Source organism: Talpa occidentalis, unplaced genomic scaffold, assembly GCF_014898055.3.
Source record: "Talpa occidentalis isolate TD23 unplaced genomic scaffold, MPIMG_talOcc4v2.1, whole genome shotgun sequence".
Classification (NCBI taxonomy): Eukaryota; Metazoa; Chordata; class Mammalia; order Eulipotyphla; family Talpidae; genus Talpa; species Talpa occidentalis.
Window position 1 is genome coordinate 118,102,212 of NW_026555331.1, and position 22,691 is coordinate 118,124,902.

Below are 22,691 nucleotides of genomic sequence, written 5' to 3' on the forward strand. Positions count from 1 at the left end.
TGAAAATAGCTGCATTTCACTTTCTTATGGCTAATACTCCATGATGTGTATATGTCATATCTTGCTAATCTAATTGTCTGTGGATGAAAATTTAGGATACTTCTGTGTCCTACATATAGTAAATAATGTTGCTGTGAACACTGTGGAACATAGGGTGTTTTTTTTTTTTTTTTGGTTGTATGTCCAAAAATGGAATTATTAGGTTGTATTGTATTTCCATTTAGTTTTTAAAGATAAATCCAGATTTCTTTCCATAATGGTTGCACTAGTTAAAATTCTCACTTTTCTCCACATTCTCTCCATCACTTCTTGTTGGGGGGTCTTTTTGATATGTGTCCATTGTAGTTCTAATCTGCATCTCTCTCTCTTTTTTTTTAAGATTTATTTATTTATTTATACAAGCACTGGGTACAGTCAGAAGCGCGGGAGGTTGAGAGAATTCACCAGAGCCAGAGCGGGGAGCAGAGCAGGCAGAAGGACCGAGGTACACTGCTGAGGGGAGCAGCGGGCAGCAGGAGAGGTCTGCGCGCCATGTGGGACCCTCCTCCGGTGGCCGGGGAGCAGCCGGGGATCGAACCAGCGCTGCTGAGGCCGCGGGCAGCTTTGCAACCCAGCGCTCAACCGCTGTGCCACCAGGGAGGCCCTGCCTATCTCTTATAGAAGTGACAATGAACGTTTTTTTCTCATGTCTTTTGGCCGTTTGGATATCCTCTTTGGAAAATTCTCTATTCATAACTGCTGTTTCTTAATTGGGTTATTTGCTTTTTTATTGTAGACGTGTATGAATTTTTTATATATCTTAGATATTAATCCCTTATCAGTTATTGTGTGAATATTTTTTCTAATTCAGTACAGTGTCTATTTAATTGTACTTTCTTTTGTGGTAAGAAGCTTTTTAACTTGAGGTAATCCCATATTTTTATTTTGGTTTTTAATTCCCTTGCCATAGGGGTTTAGTCACCAAAACGTTTATTGTTGTTATCATTGAATATCACAAATGTTTCTTCTATGTATTTTATTGTTGCAGGTCATTTTTTTAAGATTTATTTATTCATGCATACAAGAACCAGGGTACAAGTCAGATGTGCAGGGGGTGGGGGGGTGAGAGGATTCACCAGAGACAGAGTTGGAACAGAACAGGCAGACTGACTGAAAGACACTGCTGAGGGGAGTAGGGGGTGAGATAGGAGAGGTCTGCCACACCATGTGGGTATCTCGCCAGCTGGCCAGGATTGAACTCACACTGCAGAGGCTGCTGACAGCTTCACAGTGCTGTGTTCAACCACCTGTGCCACCAGGGGAAGCCCTGTTGCAGGTCTCATATCTAAATCTTTAATCCATTTGGAATTTTGTGTGTGTGTGTATGGTGTAAGCAAATAACCCAATGCCATTGTTTTATGTGTGGCTTTCAATTTTTCATTAACTAAGGAGACTGTCTTTTCCTGATCTTATCGTCTTGGATGCTTTATCGTAGATCAGATGCTAGTATGTAAATGGAATTATTTCTAGACTTTTACTCTGTTCCATTGGCCCATATATCTGTTTTTTGTACCAATATTATACTGTTTTTAATATGATTGCTTTATAGTAAGGTTTTAAGTCCGGTGGTATGATACTGTTATTTCTCCCTTTTTCTCAGGGTTTCTCTCCAATTCAAGGCTTTAGGTGGTTACAGATAAATTCAACAATATCCGCTATTTCTTTGAAAAATATACTGGGATTTTTGTGGGAATTGCATTCAATTTATATATCACTCTAGGGGATCACAAATACTTAAAGAACTATAATGTTTCTGAGATTTGATTGGTTACATGTCTGTAAGTCTTAAACTTTAAGCCTTAATCCATGAGAATAATCATTTAAAATGCATACTTTTAAAGTGTTGGGAAGCATTCATTTTCTTTAATTTTTTGGAACAGTTTGAGAAGGGTAAGCGTGAGTTTCTCTTTGAAGGGTTGGCAAAACTCACTAGTGACACCATCTGGTCCTGGGTCTTTGTTTTGGGGAGACTTTTGATTACTGTTTGATTATTGTTTCAATCTCCTTTTTTATAAATGGTTTGTTCGGATTTTGTATTTTTTCCTGATTCAGTCTCAGAAGGTTGTATGTGTCTAAGAATCTGTGCATTTATCCAGATTTTCCAATTTGCTGGCATAACATGCTCACAGTAGTGTCTTCTGGTTCTCTGTATTTCTGTGATGTCTGCTGTAACTTCTCCCCTTTCCGATTCTACTTACTAGAGTTTTCTTGTTTTTCTTAGTGATTCTAGCTAGAGTTTTATCTCTTTTGCTTATTATTTTTAAAAGAACCAGCTACTATTTTCACAGATATTTTGAAATGTCTTTTAGATTTTTATTTTGTATATTTTCACTCTTTTTTTTAATTAATATCTTCTGATGAATTTTTATTTCATTTGCTCTTCTTTCTCTAGTTCCTTAAGGTGTATGCAATAAACCTCAACATCTTAGTGAAATGAATTCAATAATAAAAGGATCATACATCATGACCAGGAATTTATCCCAGGGATGCAAGGATGGTCTAACATATGCAAATAAATCAATGTAATTCACCATATAAACAAAAGGAAAGACAAAAATCATATAATAATATCAACAATTGCAGAAATGATATTTGATAAGATTCAGCATTCATTTATTATAAAAACTATCCCCCAAAATGGGCATAGCAGGGACATACCTCAATATAGTAGTCTTCTGTGGCAAACCCAGCTACCATCATACTCACTGTTGAAAAACTGAAAGCTTTTCCTCTAAGATTAGGGACATGACAGGGATGTTCACTCTCACCATTACTACCCAACATAGTATTGTACATATTAGCTAGAGTAATTACACAAGAGAAAGAAAAAATATCCAAATTGGGAGAGAATACTATCACTACTTGCAGAAGACAAAATAATATACATATAAAATCCTAATACTACACTAAAAAACTATTAGGAACATTAAAACAGAAAAGTTAAAGGGTACAAAGTCAATATGTAAAAGTCTATTGCACTCTTATATGCAAATAATGACCTATCAAAGAAGGAAGTAAAACAAACAATGGTATTGGCATAAAAATAGACTCACAGACCAATGGAATAGATCTGATCATCCAGAAATAAACCCAAACTTATATGATTACAGTTAATCTAGGACAAAGATCTCAAGTATATCAGTGGAAAAAAGGAAAGTTTCTTCAACAAATGGCACTGGGAAAATTAGACTATCACATGCAATAAAATGAAACTAGACGATTTTCTCATATAATTCACAAAAATGGACTCAAATTGGATTAAAGAATTAGATGTAAGTCCTGAAATTACAAAATACATAGGAGAAGTCATAGGCAACATTTTCCAAATCAGTGGCCTCAGGGATGACTTTGAGCACTTAATGGCAAGAGAAAGGAAAGCAAAAATAAACAAATGAGACTATATCAAACTAAAAAGATTTTTCACAGTAAAATAAAACTGTCATAAAACAAAAGACAATCTACCAAATGGGATAAATAATTGTATATCATACATCCAATGTATGGATAATACTCAAGTTCTACAAAGAATTCATATATCAAGAAAAAGAAAACAAACAACCCAATCAAAAGATAGGAAGAAAAGCTAAATAGACACGTCACAGAATACCCACAGATGACCAAAGGCACATAAACAAAAAAAATTTAATACTACTTATCAGGGATATGCAGTCAAAACTAACATTATATACCAATTCATATTTGTGAGGAATGGCTCACATCAAAAACCCAGAAATGTGTTAGCAGGGGTTTGGAGAAAAAGTAAACTTTGTATGCTATTGGTGGAAATGTAGACTGGTCCAGTCCTTATGGAAAACAATATGTGGTCATTCCTCCAAATACTAAAAATAGATATAACATATTATCTAGCAATTCTACTCCTTGATACATAATCACAGAATGCAAAAACAGTAACACAAAGGTATATATGCACCCCTATGTTAACTGCAGCGCTATTTACAATATTCAAATTATAGAAGCCACCAAAATGCCCAAGGACCACTAAGTGGATTAAGAAGACGTCGTACATATTCACAATGGGATACTACTCAGCTATAAAGAGATGAAATCTTGTCACTTCAAAATATTTTCACTCTTATGCGAATATAAAGAAAACGAAAAAAGAACAGATAAAACTAAATCAAAACCCATAAGATATGACTGTAGAGTTGAGCCTACTAGAAGGGGAGAGATGGGAAATGTAAACAAAGGTGGGAGGGGGAGCAGTGGTCTATGGAGGGAGATTATGGTGTTTTGATGGTGGGTGTGCTGTGGTAACATACATCTGAAGATACATGAATCTATTTCACTTAATCATATTCAGTGTTGTTAGCCAATGTTATCTCAATTTCAAAAATTTCAAAAGACTGCTGTTACAATTTATATGTTATATGAATTGTGATGTATTTAGATGCATGAAATATAAGCCAATAACTGTTTGACCTTGTAATAGCATTTTTATTTTCCTCACAAAACAAGAAGTCCGAAGAAAGGGAGTCTAAGTCCCTTCTGTCATTTTGCTCCATTAACCTCGCAGGAAAGCCTTTATCTTCATGCTAGTCAAATCATGTGGGCAAGATGACTTCTTCTTCTTCAGTTGTGCTCTAGGCTGAAGAAAGAAAAAAGGACAAAGAGTCTCTATTAGAAAAATAAAAAATATTCCCAGAGGCCTCTGGCAGTTCCATACTTGTATCTCACTGCCTACACATTTTTTTTTTTTTTCTGGCTCCTCTAGTTTAGCAGAGTCTGAGAAGGTGAATATTTTACCAAGGTACATTGCTAATCTGACAGAAAGGGGTTCTAATCGTGAGGAGGAAGTGGAGAAGAGCTCATAGACAGGAACTTAAGACTATTAAGAATACTATATAATTAAAACCACTTTTTGTTAGCAGCCTAAATTGTCAGAGTAATACTGAATGAACTATTCACTTTTGCTACACTTGAGGATTTTATTTTTTCATAGATAGTCATTGTTAATAAAATAATATATTCTACATTCTTTATTCCCTGCATCACAACTTTCAACACTAGTTTCAAATAACATTACTTTTACGCTCACATACTAAGCCTTAAATGCATCCATTAAATTATGTAACATTTGCTTAAGAAACTCTTTTGTATATCCTTGTTAGCATTAATATCTGAAATTAAGTACTTAATAGGTTAGCTTTTAAGATGTTAAATTACCACTTAAGAAACAGTCTCCTGTATTATATTCTATCTCCCACAAAAATATAAATATTATGTTCTCAGAAAGTTTCAAAACCAGTCTTTAATTTTGATAATAAAGACTGACAAAGTGTTCAATGACATTTAGGTGTCAGGAGACATTATGAGAGACTAAAGATAGGATATCTTTTAATGTTCTGTCAAATGGTACTCATAAGTGAACATATTATTCTGAATGTAAATCTAATATAACTCATATCTAATATAATATCACATTACAGATTTATATCTAATTTCAAATCCTCTCTGACTTCAATTAAAGTTAATTCTACCTCATGTTACATATCTTATTGAGTACTTTTTTTTTTTCAAATCTAATTCTGTTTCTGTTGATTTGAGATTGTATTTTATAAACATCCAGATGCAAGTATGATAGGGCACCATATATATCACATGACATGGGGGTTTAGATGAAATACAATTTTCTCCAATTATATAAAGGAAACTTCTTGGATATAAAATCTTTACCTTTATTTGCTTCTAGCTAAAGCATTTAAGAATATATTTAATAGAAGAACTAAACAGAATTTAAAAAAAAATCTCTGCAAAAGACGTGCTCCAGATGATAGAGGGATATAAATGTATATATAAAGATACTATAAAATTGATAAATGAAATCATTACCTGAAAACAGGTAACTGTTTTCTCTCATAATAATGTCACAAGTATGCCCTATAGGGTAATTCTCCTTCTTGGGATCTTGGCTGGTGCCCCATAGCTATCTTAAATAATAAAAATCCTCCTCATGCTTTAGTCACTAAACTATTTCAGTTCCAGAAATCATACATATAGTTATAGTAAAAAAAAAAAAAAATCCAATCTTCATTTAAAATTAAAGTTTCTGCACTCACCGAATCAGCCATGCAAGAAGAAAAGGCAGACCTGTAGCATACAGTATGGCACAGGTAGATACGCCACTATTTTCTCTATGTGTCTTTCTTCCTTTCAATTGCTAACATGCAGTTTCTGACCATACAGGGTTCAAGATGGTGGAGGGAGGAGAGCTGGGGCCATGGGAAAACTCCTGCAGGCTGGTACTTTTGTGAACCGCCATCATTGTTTCTGGGTTTGGGAGTAGTCAAAGCTGAGTCTTGGTCTTTTCTCCCTTTAGGGTACTTCAGTTCCTTGCAGGGTTCTTCAAACCATTTTCTCCTCTCCCCATTCACTGGTAGGCATCTCTCACCTGCATATTACTATGATTTCTCTCTCATCAGCCAGTCTCTCCACAAACTCTAAGGAGTAACTTTTAAGGCAACTCTTTCAAATAAAGTACATTTAAGATGACTCCAGGCCAGCTTCCCCTCACATACATGTGTTCCACACCTTCTCATGTGTTTTTGGTCTACTTTCAGGTTCAATTTATTTTTCAAAACGAAGCTCTCTATGTTATTGTCACTACTGGTATTTTTCAGATGTAGACAGCTGTTTAAATTAATAAAACTTTGACAATCACTGATTAATAATTATTCCATTGTTTTATAGTAAGTAAAAATGAACATAGAACATTTAAAAACTGATGTGTGGTGAAACCAATCACTGATTGTTTAATACTTTGTGGGGAATGCTAAGATAGGCCAACATTCTTCTTTTATAGATGAAAAAGGATAAACTCAGTCTAGAAAATGCTGTTACACTTGTCCAGGGGCAGAATAAAGCCGTACAGAAAGCATTGAAAAGAGCATGGGCCTAAACTCAAACATGAATGTTTCCATTCTGTGTTCAGAATGTCTAAGTTATAAAAAGTTGACCAGGTTTAATAAGGTATATAATCTCAGTTCTTCTTCTACAAGGGGAGAAATAGTACCAGCAATTATACTGTTTTAAATCGTAATATGTAACACATATAGTGTATATCATACAGCTACTTCATAATAATTGTTAGCTCATTTTTCCTTCTAATACTGGTGAAATATTTTTATAACTAGTTGTCAATAGTTATATTTTATGATTTTATAATTTCTGAAGTTAAAAATAATATGTTATATAAAGATGCAAATATGCACATATTCTTACATTATTTTCAAGTCACTGATTACAATAATTAGCAGGTGTCTGTGTGTGTATGTGTGTGTGTGTATATATATATAAACATATAACAAATGTATTCAATGAAAATGAGAATCTTCTATTATACTATATAAAAAACCCTAAAATATCAAACTATACCTTATTTTCCAGATAAAAGCAAATGACTCAGTAAACAAAAGCTCCAGTTTCTATTGATTTAAAACAAGTAGAGAAGCTCTGGTTTTCAATACAATATAGAAGAAATTATTAGAGAAAAGTCCCTTCTGAATTGCTGGGAGAAATTCTAATAATTTGATGCATAGTCACAGGGTTATTTACGATGAATCCTTTATTTAGAGGTTTACAACTCCTCATTCTTTTCTTTGAACAAGTTATTCACACTGGGATGAATATACAGGTTTATACATTTATTCATTAGCTTAGTCCATTCAGTAAATTTGTATCATGTAAATTGATACCACCAGCGACTTTAAGAAGCCGCAGAGTGGAAGGGTCTCCCTGACTATGAAAAAAACTTAGTACAAATGTCAATTGCTTAGACATTTATCTCCTCAGACCTTGAGCAATTGCCAATATATTAGATGATTTCGAAGGGGAAAAATAGTTCCAAGTATGTATTTTTAATTCTGCATGATTTAGGATTTAATGATATCTATGTCATCTCTTAGAGTACGGTGCTGTAAATGTTCCCTGATAGAAACTATCAGGGAACTTTGACTTCGCCCACCAAACTGGTCAGCTCATCCTCTCATCTCTGTTGCCACTCCTCCCATAATTTCTGCTGTACTCTACTACTACTATACTGAACCATATCTACCCAGGGATGAATCTAAAAATCTGTCCTAAATAAATTTACTAGTAATAAGTGTACATATAAATTAGTGATTGCAAAGCAGTGTCTCAAATGCACAAGATAATGGTAGCATAAAGTTTGAGTAATTCTATAGTGTTGGGAAGGAGAGAGTAAGAAAAGGCTTCTTAAAAGGAGGAATGCTTGAGGGCTCCCTGGTGGCGCAAGGGGTTAAGATGCAACCTGTGAAGCTATCCACAGCCACTGCAGCACTAGTTTAATCCCTGGCCCTGCCAGGGAGCTACCCACATGACACAGCAGACCTCTCCTGACTTGCCCGCTTTTCCCCTCAGCAGTGTATTTCTGGCAATCTGCCTGTTCTGTTCCCCACTCTGTCTCTGGTGAATCCGCTCACCCCCACAACTCTGGCCTGTACCCCAATTCTTGTCTGTATAAATAAACAAATCTTTAAAAAAAAAGGGGGGGGAGGAATGCTTGAGGTAGAGTTTAAGAAGAGATGAATCACAGTTTATTGGACATGAACAAATGAATGAGAGGCTATTAAACAAAAGAAATGGCATATACGAAGTCAGGGAGGAATGGATTAGCACGGTGCATAGTAAGAAAGGGTCAGCGGAGAATTAAATTTTAAATAGACCCAACCTGTGGAAGGCCTTGTAGCTTTCCTAAGGTGTAATATAATCAAAGGCATAAATTGGTGAAAGTAAAAATTACCTGTTCTCTGACACAGTAAGTTCTTACTAACTCAGGAACAAAGTACTTCTTTTTCTCTGCCTGAAAAGTTCTTTCAAATTTTTACACATCTGGATATAATTCCTATTCAAGACTTAAAAATGACATCTGGGGAGAAGTCGTTCCATACCACTCAACTAAAGTAGTATCACCCTATCACACTCACATATTAACTTTTCATTTCTTTGGTTTTTAAATAGATATAGAGAGAATAGTAATACAGAATAAATATCATTTTACAACTATATATAACATATTCAACATGCCCTTGATCTCTAGTCTCTATTCTTGTAAACTAGACTGAGAAAATTGTGGAAATTGCTAAGCAACGTTTGATGTAGTACAGGCTCCAGGGATTTGTTAACTGGCCTTTTTTTTCTTTATCCTGTAATGAACATATTTTTTTTGTTCACTAGTAGCCATATGACTAAAGCAGAAGAGACCATTCCAGAGATATGTGCATTCTAGTATCTCAAGAGAATAAATCTCTCATATAAAATTATCAGGCAATATGACAAAACACATGTAGTATTTTGGGTAGAGCAGAAAAGATTTTTCTAGCCCTGCAAATCATACCACATATGCATATCTTCCTGCCTTTGAGGAGAGACTTATATTTGTCTCCAGAGAAAATGATTAGGGAATGAATCTCATCTAGTACTGGGAAAATTTAAGCATTTTATTTAGCTTCCTACTAAGACAGGGGCTTCAGGGAATGGTTACGTATAAATTGACATCTTTGAAAATATTTGGGGGGCTTAATGAGAAAATTGTAATGTGTTTGTTTTTTCTTGTGGTCTGTAAGAGATTTGAATGAGTTCCTGAATTTCTGTAGTCATATAATCAAATAGACCAAGTATAAAACACCTTCTACCTCCTCAATTTTGATTGGAAAAAAATCCAAAATACCTATTGTTGCTAAGTGTAGGAAATATTTTATTATTTCTGGTTCTCCTATCAAGATACTGTAGATAATAGAAATAAAAAAAATTAAATAAATCCTAAAGTAGGGAAAATAATTGTTTTGTATTAAAAACATATCCTTGAAATTTTGAAATTTTATTACAATGGCAGCCACTATACTATAGCAATTGTAATATATGCAAATTCATTGTTACACAAAACTAAATGAAATTCACTTAAATTTAGACCATATATAACTAGTAATTTACCAATATCAACACTAATATTAACTGTACATAAAAATTAGTAATCATCCTTAAAATATGTTCTAAAAGTTATTACACAATTACATAAAATTTTGAATTGTATCATGTTTACTTGCTCATATTTTTATTTATATAAAGTATACTGTAAATTAAACAGATATTGATTAAATTACATTATGAATGCAAAATACTAAAATTGTGGTAGCAGTCTTATCTGACAGCTCCTTAGGGTCAGTGAATTGTTGATGAAAATACTTAAAAGACCTTTTCAGAAAGGAACATGAGTTTTTCCACAAAACAAAATATGAAGCAACAATGGTAGCAATTTATTAAATATTTATGAAATACTGAGTGCTTGTGAGAAGGAAGGAATAGGCCTATTATGTGCAGTCCTGGTCAGGGCAAATGTACGTGTTAAAAAAGCATTTGCAAACTGAGTAATTAATTGAAGACATTAAACAGAATGATGAGGCCTGGGCTTTGAGTATTCATTGTTGATATATACAAAGTGATGGCATTAATGTTTAGCGATGAAAGTAACATGGGTCCACAATGAACAAGTCATGCTTTATAAGAAAAAGCAAGTATTGTTTGATTTTACTTGTTCTCTCTTTTTTAAAATATTTATTTATTTATACAAGAACTGGGGTACAGGCCAGATGTGCAGGAGGATGAGAGGATTCACCAGAGACAGAGCGGGGAACAGAACAGGCAGACTGACGAAATACACTGCTGAAGGGAGCAGTGGACGAGACAGGAGAAATCTGCTGTACCAGGTGGGTAGCTCCCTGGCTGGGGATAAAACTGGATCTCAGCGGCTTCAATAGCCTCAGTGCTGACATTTAATCCATTGTGCCACCAGGGAGGCCCCCTGATTTGACTTGCTCGTTATGAAGTTACATTATTTCTTTCTCTTGATGTCTAATCTTTTCTTCTGTATTTTGTGGCGTTCTCCTCTTAGGAAAACTGTGATAGCTTTGCTTTTACCTGTCTTTTATTTACTCGCCTAAAGTGCACTTTTCATCAGAGATTATAGACAATGATTTGCCAAGACAATTGATTCTTTTGTATCCTAGGAGTAACTGAGAGAAATTAAAAGATTAAAATCGTCTAAAAGGTTAGCGAAATTCCAATATTCTGTGATCCATCCTAAACTATAATTTTTTTAAGGAAACTTCACCTCCTTTTTTAACTTTTTAAAAATTATTCTTTGAGGGTCTCCTCTGGTGGTGTAGTGGTTGAGCGCTGGGCTGTGAGGCTGCCCGCAGCCTCTGCAGTGCCGGTTCATTCCCCAGCTGCTGGCGAGGGTCCCACAAAAAAAAAAAAAAAAAAAAAAAAAAAAAAAATTACTCTTTGACAATAAAATGAAAGACAATGGTCTCAAAACTTTCATGTCTTCCCAGTTAGCAGACTTCTTGCTGTTCTTAAGTTTTGAAATACTTTAAAAATTTTTTTGGGGGGGAATCCCCAGTGGCGCAGTAGGTTGAGCACCAAGCTGTGGGTTGAGTGCCACGCTGTGGGTTGAGCGCCATGCTATGAAGCTGTCCTCAGCCTCTGCAGCGCATGTTCGATTCCTGGCCAGCCAGGGAGAAACCCACATGGTGTGGCAGACCTCTGCTGCTGCGCCTGCTGCTCCCCTCAGCAGTGTCTTCAGTCCGTCTGCCTGTTCTGCTCCCTGTTCTGTCTCTGGTGAATTCTCTCACCCTTCTGTGACTCTGACTGTACCTCAGTTCTTGTATAAATAAATCTTTTTTAAAAAATTTAGGGGGTGGGCCTCCCCGGTGGTGCAGTGGTTGAGCGCTGGGTTGCGAAGCTGCGAGCAGCCCCTGCAGCGCCAGTTCGATCCCTGGCCACCAGGCGAGGGTCCCACATGGCACAGACCTCTCCTGCCACCTGCTGCTCCCCTCAGCGGTGTACTTTGTCATTCTGCCTCTGCTCTGTCTCTGGTGAGTTCTCTCACCCTCCTGTGCTTCTGACTGTACCCCAGTGCTTGTATAATTGAAGAGATAAATCTTTTAAAAAAATTAGGGGGAAGGTTTACTACCATCCGTTGATTCTGTGCTTCATGTAGTATGTAAATTTGATCCTTTCTTATTTTTTATAGTTATATGTCTCCTTTTTTCCCCATTACTTTTGTTTCTTTCATTTATTCAACCTCTATGAGAACTGTAAACATAAATTAAGCACTCACAGAAGGTATATCCAGAAGTGAGACTGAGATAGCATCTAACATGTTTTGAGGCAAGAAGATGAAAAGAATCAGGTAGCCTATCATGGGACTTTAGTAGATATGATTATTTTGGCTAGTTTTACATAAATAAAAAAAACTTTATATGAAAAATTTATTTAAGTTGAAATTCCAAAGAACCCACTACACGAGCAAATGATTAAGATTTAATAGATCTATCAATTACATTAAACAATAGGTAATATTTGCAAGGTATACATATTTGTTTTACAGTGAGGGCAGAATAGTAGCATAAGATCCCTGATATTTAGCATATTCTGAACAATATCTGTGATATTCAAAAAGGTTAAAAACAAATCACACCACACTGAATAGTGTTTGGAGAGAGTTGTAAAATTATTAAAATTAGTATAATTAGAATTACATTCTCATTGCCTCCAAATGTTCATCAGCATCATTGCTTCTCAATAATACAGCAAAAAAAGTATGATGAACTTTGAATTTTTTGAAAAATTCTTTTTCAAAGACTAGAAAACACATCTGACTGTTCCTTACTATTTCAAAATAAAATGTTTACTTTCTTTCCATAACTTCCTTTATATACAAGAGATATTTTACTACTGACAAAAATTGACCCCATGAGAGCATTGTTCCCTTGTTGCTCATTTTAATTCCTTGAAATTAAAACATTTGTTATTTTAAATTAATAATAAAAAGAATACATAGTATTAGAATATGGACAGTCGGCCTTATATTAAAATTACAGGGGACTCCTTGGTGGCATAGAGGGTTGAACTCAGCGCTGTGAAGCTGTCCACAGCCTCTTCAGTGTGGTTGAGATTCCTGGCCGGCCAGGGAGATACCCACATGGCACAACAGACCTCTCCTGTCTCACCCTCTGCTCCCCTCAGCAGTGCATTTCAGTCAGTCTACCTGTTCTGTTCCCCACTCTGTCTCTGGTGAATCCTCTCACCCTCCTGTGCCTCTGGCCTGTACCCCAGTTCTTGTATAAAATAAATAAAATCTTTAAAAAAATTACATATAGACCACTACAAATTTATGATGAGAATAAATGGGAAGCTGAATATAAATACTAAGGGGATCAATAGAGAAAAAAGAGTAAATTAAGATGCACATTTGGAAAACAGAGGGATTAGTAATATGAAAAAAAAAAACAAAAGCAGTTAGAAAAATAAGAGCATGCTTTATAGGAAGAGTTTTCTGTAAGGATGAATTCATGAAAAAAATGGTTTGAAAAGGTATAGGATCACAAAATATAAAGTGGTGGCAATTGAACAACTCAAGTAAAAAGAAAATTGGGAGTGGCGTAGGGTGGGAGGAGTTGGCACAAAGCAAAGTACCTAAATTTTTAAAGTATTTCCAAAAATTTCTGGTAAAAAGACCTAAAAGTATAAAAAGGTATCAGAATATCTTTTGCAGTTTAGTTGAATGTGAACTAATGATAAAAGACTGACAGGCAGGCACCGAATAAGTAGAAAGCAAAAAAATAAAAAAGAAAGATAAATTCAGACAGACATTCAAGGAGTATGACTGCATAATGCTGCATAGAAAGGAATACATTTCCAGATACAAATGCAATTTTATTTTGCTGATTTTGTGCATATGTTGAATAAGGTGACAAAAGCATAAAAAGCTCTGACTAATGTATCCATGACATTTACATAAAATATTGCAATGACTTGAAAGTCACAGAACAAAAAAAAATATTTTTATGTTTTTTGAGCTGGTCAAACTTATCCACATTTTGTGAACTTCACACTCAATGAAGGAAGGATGACTTAAATGATTTTGCAGTTCTTTTTGTCTACTTACGCTTCACAGGCTGTGGATTTCACACAAAGGAGCTTACAAAGCTAAAGTCACATCATTTTTCAGAACTGGCAACTACAATGATATAATACTATCCATCGATTTAAGTAGTCTAATTTTTCCTAGCCCCAGATCTTTTGTAAAGAGCTAAGTGAGTTCATCAACAGTAGCTATTCAGAGTAAGTTTCTGAGTAGCAAAGAGGCTGGACCACATATTCCCTCTCAATCTTAAGAAATACTAAAGTGGTCCTGATGGAGTATAAGAACAGAAATCTTGCTCACACAACACTTAAGCTGGAGGTGGGGGTAGAAGGGATTAACATAGCCATTAACTCAGCTTCAAGAACTAAGATCCTTAGGGTCAATGTCTAGATCTAAGTGGGTATCACAATGCTCTAGGGTGTGTCAGGAGTGCTGACCAAAGGTGAAGATATGGAGATTGAGGGCCATTGTAGAAATCTGTCCCCTTTCAAATTTTACATAGTTTATTCAATATCAAATCCACAAAGGAGTGAGCCCCTCCCAAAGAGAAGAAGGTTCTTTCAGTACACTCTCTACACTGATAGTGGGTAGCAGTCTTTCTGCCCATCTGTGCCTACGCAGGAGCTCCTTTTTGCCAACTCTCTGTCCCTCTGCAAGGCAGCAACCTTCCTGCCTGCCCTAGATCTGTACCATGCCCGGGGATTTTTTTCACCTATCTCCTCAGCAGAGGCAGCTCTCCTCAAGGACACCTGCCTGAACTATGCAGACCTCTCAGTGAACCTGTCCCTTTTGGGGTAGCCCTTTCTGCCCGCTTGTGTCTATGCAAGTGCACTTTATTCTTCTCTCCATTTTATAAGAAACCTGTCCTTTTTAATATAACTAATGTATCATGGAGAAACTAGCCTGGAAACTCACCAGTGCTGGTGAAAGGGGAGCTCTGATGAAACTTTTCCCAGAGTGAACCCAAGGACCCCCGCTCTCCCAACCCAACAACTCCAAAAATGACATCAGTTCTATGAGATAAAATGCAGAAGTAAAATCAGTAAACATTAATTTTACACTAAAATGAAACAGTTCCAGCTGTTCATGCATATTTAATTGAAATGATCTTAAAAGTTAAAATACCCAGAATTTTAGAGGTTTTTGAGGTAAAGAGAATAATGCATTTTAATAAGAAATGAAATGTGCTGTTCTGTGCATGTGTTCACAGGAGTCTAAGTCCCTAAGCCTTTCCTTAAGTAACTTAGAAAGACCTAATTCTTAACATTAGATCTTTACCTTGAAAAAAAATCTTCACAGATCTTACCTTTCCTCTCTGCCCAGGAAAAGATGTGGTAAACCAGAATTCAGTGCTTATCTCTTCTCCCACTTTGCACTCTATCAATTAAGGCCAAAGAGTCAAGTTCTAAAATGTTCTGCCTTTCCCTTTCTTCTCCCTCTCTCTCACAAGGGCTTGGGCTTATTTGTCCAGTCACTGGGCTTAAGCTGTACACATTTAGAAAATCACCAGGTTGAGTGAGACATCACTGAATAAGTATGACGGATTCTCCTGGAACATGATTTTGCCAAAGTCAGGGGAAAAAATTTATATCTATGTTAACAAGACTCTAATGCAGAGTTGACTCTAAAATCCATATAAGTTTTTTTTTTTAAATAATAAATTTTATTTTTATATTCCCCCATACAACTGCACATGCCCCACCCATTCTGACCCAATCCCTCCCCTCCCGGCCCCCACCCCCCAAAAAGTGTCTCTGGTTCATAGTTTTTTGTTGATTTTGATTTTCACTTTCTTATAGTTATTCATTTTCCTGATCCCTTATTTAAGTTTTCTAGATTCCTGCTATGAGTGAGACCATCCGGTATTTTTCTTTTTCTTTTTGGCTTATTTCGCTGAGCATGATCCCTTCCAGCGCCATCCATGTTGCTGCAAATTGCATGTGTTTATCTTTTTTGAATGCTGAGTAATATTCCATGGTATATATGTACCATAAAATCCATATAAGTTTTAAGATGGGCCTCCCCGGTGGTGCAGCGGTTGAGCGCTGGGTTGCAAAGCTGCCCGCAGCCTCTGCAGTGCCGGTTCGATCCCGGGCTGCTCCCCGGCCACCAGAGGAGGGTCCCACATAGTGCACAGACCTCTCCTGCCGCCCGCTGCTCCCCTAAGCAGTGTACTTCGGTCCTTCTGCCTGCTCTGCTCCCTGCTCTGGCTCTGGTGAATTCTCTCACCCTCCTCCGTTTCTGACTGTACCCAGTGCTTGTATAAACAAACAAACAAATAAATAAATAAATAAATCTTAAAAAAAAGTTTTAAGATGAAAACTGGACATTTGAAATAAGATTATTCTTAGCTAGGGTGGGTATTATTGCTAGAGATATTTTGATAGAAAAGACTAAGAAGCTCTGCATTATGCTAAATAAATATACCTTATAAATATGGATTAGCATTTTTGTGTGAATACTCTAGCAGAAGTGAAAGGAGATTTGATAATGGGAATGGCTGTCGACAGAGTGTGGAATGGGTAACTTCACTCTCCACCACCATGACCATAGCATCACCACCACCACCAACTCTCAGGCCCTGTCCATTCCTTGCACCACACTCTTGAATAATCTGGCTTCTTTTTTCAACCTTAGTGTGTGGCTAAGTTTACCTTGTCTTTTCTTCATTAGTAGGTGCTCTTTTACTTTCCAATCTCTTAAGACATTATTAGTATGGGTGTAATGAGATACTAATTTAATACTAAGGACAAAAAAAAATCACATCCAGGTGGTGGTCAGTACATGAAATTATGCCATCACTTTGGACATACATGTCATTAGTTAAAATTCTGCTGAGAAATTACATTGTGCTGGAAAATGTGCAAGGTGATAAGCATATAAAAATGAGTAATTTTTTTTTTTTTAAAGTCCACCATTCTTGCTATGTAATTGGAACATTCAAAGAATAGGATTCTCTCCCACAGACCCAGAAGTAACAATGCCTCTCCTATGTCTTAATTTTAGCCCAGTCAGATTCATTTTGTATGTCTGGTATCCACACTGTGATAACAAATCTGCGTTGTTTTAAACCACCAGGCTTGAGGTAATTTCTTACAGAACCAAGAGGAAAAATACAAATTCCTAAGTCAGTCTCAGCATGAAGAAAAACCATGGCTAAAAACCACATTGAACATTTATATTCTTTAGTTAAAGTGTGGATGTGGTTTACACATCTGGTCAGGTAGTCTCACCCTACATGCAATACAGCATTAACAGTAGAAGATTTGAGGTCACACAGACATGGATCAAATTACAATTCTGCCCCTATTGTTAATGTGACTTCAGGCAAAATAGCTGTGCCTCAGTCAGTATCCTCAACTGTTTAAAAAAGGAATAATGATATCTTAGGTCAGGATCTCTTGAATCATACTTTGAGGAAGTAAGGATTGTGCACAAGTGATTAAAGAAATTTTCCAGGAAAAACATTTAAGTTACCAGAGTAAGCAAGATAGTGAAGATGATACTGGAATTGTAGGTTTTCAGGCCTAGTCTCCCAACCAAAAATGGATCCCAGGCTGCAGTGGCAGTGCTGAGTCCCAGCCATGTTAGACCCCCACGGGTTGGTGTCTCACGAAGCCGCAGCAGGAACTTTGCAGACACTCAGGCAAGCAAGCGAAAAGAGGCAGATTTGTTTAGAGAAAGAAAAAGTTTATTGAGAAGGAAAGGAACAGAAATAAAGTGGGGCTCCCAAGCCATGGAACCAGGCCAGGGAGGGGCAAGGAAGCCGAAGTGAAGTCCTGTCTCAGGGAATATCCACCCTTTTCCCCTATTATTCTAAAGCCCCCTCCAGTCTCTTTGTGATTGATTAGTTCCTGGTGGTCTCACTCACTGCCTAAATGCCTCTGTGCCCATAACTAAGTCTCTGTGCCCCAGCCCTTATCTTTTTTTTCTTCATTGTCCTCTATTTGGGATGTTCTGTTGACCTTAGTCCTGGGGTGTTTGATTAGTCCCCTTTGGAATTCCTTGCCCTTATCCCTGGAGCCTTCCTTAACTCTCCTGAAGTCCCTGCACTGTACTTGAGGCTGCCTAATTATCCCTAACTTGCCCTAGGATGCAAAGAGATTTTAGGCAAAGTCTTGGCATCAGCATGATCCTGCAAGGGAGCTTCAGATTTTCCTGCTTCTACACGTAACAGGGCTGGGGTTTTATACTATACAGAGCAGTTCTTAGCAAAGGGTATCCCTGGGAAGAAAAGAAACTCCTAGTTGATTCTTTCTGGTGCTCTATGTCTGTAGGCAAAGTAAATCTGGTAACCCAAGAGTCTCAGGGCTGGCTTTGAGAAGTAAAAAAGGACCAAAGTTGGGAGGCTTCTCTCTGAGGTACCCAGGCCTCAGAGAAGCTTAGGGGATGGGATTGAGTTTGACAAAGTCTAACTTAGGCATCTATCTCATAGAACTCTTCACTCGTGATTATCTTTCTTTAGCTTTTAAGACTTGTAAACTATTTTTCTTTTGTAATAGCATACAATATCTGATGCCATATTCTGAAAACAGAGTGCTCAGCAGTGCAATAATTCTTTCCTGACATAGGTATCAAACCCAGAAGAAGCAAAAGAGACAAAAGAGAAAAAAAGAAAATATGAAGGAGACCAGAATAGAAAGTAACAAAATTAGTCTGAATCTTACATTTCAAAACAGTCTCAATTTCAGTCTTATTTTCTATAGAGCTGGAAACTTGAACAACTTGAGACTCACAGTATTTGTTTTCCTGTTTGAAGAGTTAGATAAAGTCAACCAACTAACCAGCCAGCCCAAATTAATATATTTGAGTACCACAAATCTGAGGAAATGTTGATTTTTTAACCTAAGAAACAGGCCAACAAGACACCAGAATACATGCAATTTTTTTTTTTTCTTAAAGAAAATATCTTTTGCTACTCCCAAATCACACCACAACTGGAGTACGGAAAATGTAATATAAAGGACTATTAACCAGTAAAATGGAATTGACTACTAAAAAACAAGAGATGCATAAAGAATACAGGAACAGGCATTACAGGGAGCAAGTGAGAGTACCCAAAAAGGGAATATAACTTAGAAAATCTCCCCCACACCCATCCCTGCTCTTCATCCTACCAGCCTGAGAGTCAGACCTCACTGGAAATAAAGTGGCTGAGTCCCCTTTATGGCACACATTCCTGAGGGAGGTGTCACAGACAGGACTGCGGAGGAAACCACCAGCTGGGTTCCAGCAACACTGGTTAGGAAGCAGCATTGGGGTGCTAGGAAGGCATATTGAGAAGCTACGTACTGAAAAACCGTCCAAACTTAATAGCGAGTTTGCAACACTGGCCCCTTGCACATCACTGACCAGGAAACCACCTGCTGACCACCACACTACAGAAGCAACAAGAAAGGTACCGTAACTAGGAAGAGAAGCCCCTTTTTTATTTGCTGGATGTCCAACACTTTGTGCTGAAAAGTCCCAACACTGTGCCAACTGACAACAAAGAAAAGTATATAGGTTCCAGAGCTCAGATCACAATTCAGGGCAAAGAGTGAATTGGGAGTTTAAGAAGCACCTGAAATAGCTGGCATACGCCTCAATAACATTCCTGGATTCTGGAGTACAAAATGCTTTTCGGCCAAATTCCTGTTCTGGTTTTTGTCTGATTTATTTTTTCCTTTCCTCATTTTTCCTGTAATAAGAAGACCCAACCTTTGAATACATGCATGTACTGACTGCTGATAAGACACATGTTCCCAGTGGAGTGCTTCCATTTTTGTGCCAGGCAAGCGCTCTACTGGCACTAGCTGATTTCATCCTCATGACAGTGCTAGTGGACTAGTACTTACTGCCCCATTTAACAAACGAGGAAACTGAGGCTCAGAAAGGGCAATCACATTTACTGGAGATCACATTCTTGGTTGAGCAGAGCCTGAGTTCAAGCTCGGCTTCTATTTGGTGGCCTAAGCATTTTTTTCTCGGGACAGCTTGCCTGGCCCACTACCCTAACCCCAGACATGAAGAATTCTAACTGTTGAGGGCTCTTCTTGCTTAGCTTTAAAGAGATGGCCTCAAACTTAGCACTTGAAAGTCAAGCACATGAAATTCATTCATCAGTCACAGGAATTAAAAAAAAAAAAAATCACTCCTAACATCTCACAAGAAACTAGCTTTGAATGCAAATCAGCAGCCCCCCCGCCCTGCAGCCCGGCGCCCCGGTGCTCACCTTTCCTTCTGGCTGCAAAGTTGGTGACAGGAAGAGTCCGGGTGGCAGCGAGCGGCGTTCCAGCCCCATCACGCGCTGTGTTCGCCCTCAGGTCCTTCTTTTGCTCTCCGGAGCAGGGAATGTCGGGTCAAGTCATCTTAAAGTTCTCTGGGTACAAGCCCCTGAGGCTCGGGGGTGCCCCTTTCTTCGTCGCAGTTCTTGGGTTAAATTCTGTATTTCCCTGAGGAGGCCGCTCTACGCCACCTTCCGCGCGCCCCTCACCCCTTTCCAGGAACCTCTTTCTTCCTTTGCTCTCACAGTAAAAGTTGAGCCGGTTCGCCACTCAAATCGCCCTCCTCGTAGTCGGGGTGTGCGCCCCGCGCCCCCGCTGGGCCTGCACCGGGGAATGTGCCGCCGCCACCTCTCCCGGCCGTCAGGGCGCGCTGCCTCCAGCTCTCCAACTTTCCGCTCCTCTGAGAGGGGGTTCTGCGAACTCTGCGACGAGTTTCACAGTAAACAGGAGGGGAGTCCCCCTTTCTAAACTCCAACGCCTCCACCCTGGCTCCCAGCGCCCCGGCTTTCTCAGGACATTCGGTGCCGGGGTACCCCACCCCGCCCCCCGGTCCAGCTGCTTCTCAAGGCAGAACCCCGCCTGGAGGCTCCCAGACCCTGGCGGTAGCACCAGGCGCGCGGGTGCGCCCCCAGTCCAGGTCCCGGCATTCCGGCTCCCAAGCCCACGTCTGAGGGGAGTGGGGGAGTCCTCTGGGTGCCGCAGCCCAGCGCATCTCCCGACCGCTTGGAGGCTGAGGAAAGCTCTGCGCTGGGCCAGCAGCCCTTCCTGCCGGCCTCGCCACGCCAGGCCCGGGCTCCCCTCCTTCCCCGCTCCCGCCTCCTCTCGTAGGCTGCCAGGCGGACCCAGCCTGCCTCTCTCTCAGCCTTCACTACCGGGTCAAGCTGCGGAGGGAGGGCGCGGAGACAGCGGCGAAGCGGCTCCCCACCCGGCGCGCCGGCCCCTCCCCTCCCTCAGCCCGCGCCCTCCCCTCCTGCCAGTACTGTACAACTAGTACACACACTCACACGCACTCACACTCACACGCGGACGCCGACGCTGCCACTGCAGCTGCCATGGCTATCAGCTAACCACACACACCCAGGCGCGCGCGCGCGCTCCCACTCGCACCACGCAGGAGTGGCCCCCGGCATCCCTACCTCCTCCCACCCCCGCGCCGCGCGCCGCTCGGCTACCGCTCGGGCCGCCGCCGCCACGGCGCTCCTCCTGCGGGGCCGCGCAGCCCGAGTGTCATTCAAGGGACGGCACCACCTCGCCCCGGCTCTCCTACCTCTGCCCGGCCGTCCCTTGCGCCCCCACCCCCTCCTCGTCCACACTCCATCCAAAGAAGAGAGAAAGCACCGAGAGAGGGGGCAGGAAGGCAAAGTCTGCTCTCCTCACCCCGTGGTCCCCAGGCTCCTCCATCCTCATTCTCTCACCAACAACCTCCCTCCCCCAAAGGAGCCCCTCAGGAGCCGAGGAGACTCGCCCCACTGCCATGTCCAAAAGCTTGAAAAAGAAAAGCCACTGGACTAGCAAAGTCCACGAGAGTGTCATTGGCAGGAACCCGGAGGGCCAGCTGGGCTTTGAACTGAAGGGGGGCGCCGAGAATGGACAGTTCCCCTACCTGGGGGAGGTGAAGCCCGGCAAGGTGGTCTATGAGAGCGGCAGCAAGTTGGCGTCGGAGGAGCTGCTGCTGGAAGTGAACGAGACCCCGGTGGCGGGGCTCACCATCAGGGACGTGCTGGCGGTGATCAAGCACTGCAAGGACCCCCTCCGGCTCAAGTGTGTCAAGCAAGGTGAGCGCGGCGGGTTGCTCCGCGCGGTGCCAGGCGCCGGGAGCGCTCCGAGCGCGGGGCTGCGGAGGGAGGGTGGGCTCGCCCGTGGAAGGGGGTGTGTTGCGCGGCGGTGGGGTGAGGCTGGGACGCGACCGGCTGCGCGAGGGAGCTTCGCCGGGGGTCCGGCCGGGGGGTAAAGGGAAGGGGCTGGCGGGCTGCGTGGGGGGCGTGCAACTTTGTTTGCGCAGTTATTCCCTCGGCGCGGAAGGTGCTCGGCCTTGTCTGACCTCAGGTGCGGGCGAGCTCCCGGGGTAAATTGAATGTGCGTCAGCGGCTTTGCCCGCATTGGATGGAGAGCTTTTTGGGGAGGACGGAAGGAAAGAAGGAGGGCGCAGAAAAAAAAGGAGCAAGTTGAGGGTGCAGCGGCATCATCGGCAGAGAAAGGGGGCGCACAGGGCGGCGGGGCCAGCCGAGAACTGCGTCCCGCGTTTGGGGACCTGGGTGGCCGACGCCGCGCTTCGCAACTGTCCCTGAGCCGCAGGGAGACGGAGAAGGGAGGGGGCAGCCTGCTTTGGGTGCTTTGACCCGTTTTCCTTAACTTTTTCCCTGCTTCACTCCTCAGTCCCCCTTCCCCCGCCCCCGGTCCTGTCATGTGGGCACCGCGCG

At 40.2% G+C, this 22,691-nt stretch overlaps 1 protein-coding gene and 1 long non-coding RNA gene across 2 annotated transcripts in view; one reads left to right on the forward strand and one right to left on the reverse strand.

The window, feature by feature from the left end:
* Window positions 1-1,361: 1,361 nt before the first annotated feature.
* Window positions 1,362-22,053, reverse strand: LOC129145336 (uncharacterized). The gene is made up of 3 exons (XR_008550805.1): window positions 21,875-22,053; window positions 20,220-20,693; window positions 1,362-4,645 (listed from the first exon to the last, which is right to left on the reverse strand). It is a non-coding gene; the product is annotated as an uncharacterized LOC129145336 (long non-coding RNA).
* The window catches only part of MAGI2 (membrane associated guanylate kinase, WW and PDZ domain containing 2), a 1,147,386-nt gene continuing 1,146,186 nt past the window's right edge, over window positions 21,492-22,691 (forward strand). Inside the window, 1 exon segment of the mRNA XM_054692500.1 lies at window positions 21,492-22,046. Within this exon segment, the coding sequence (XP_054548475.1) occupies window positions 21,746-22,046 (301 nt within the window). The 5' untranslated portion in view covers window positions 21,492-21,745.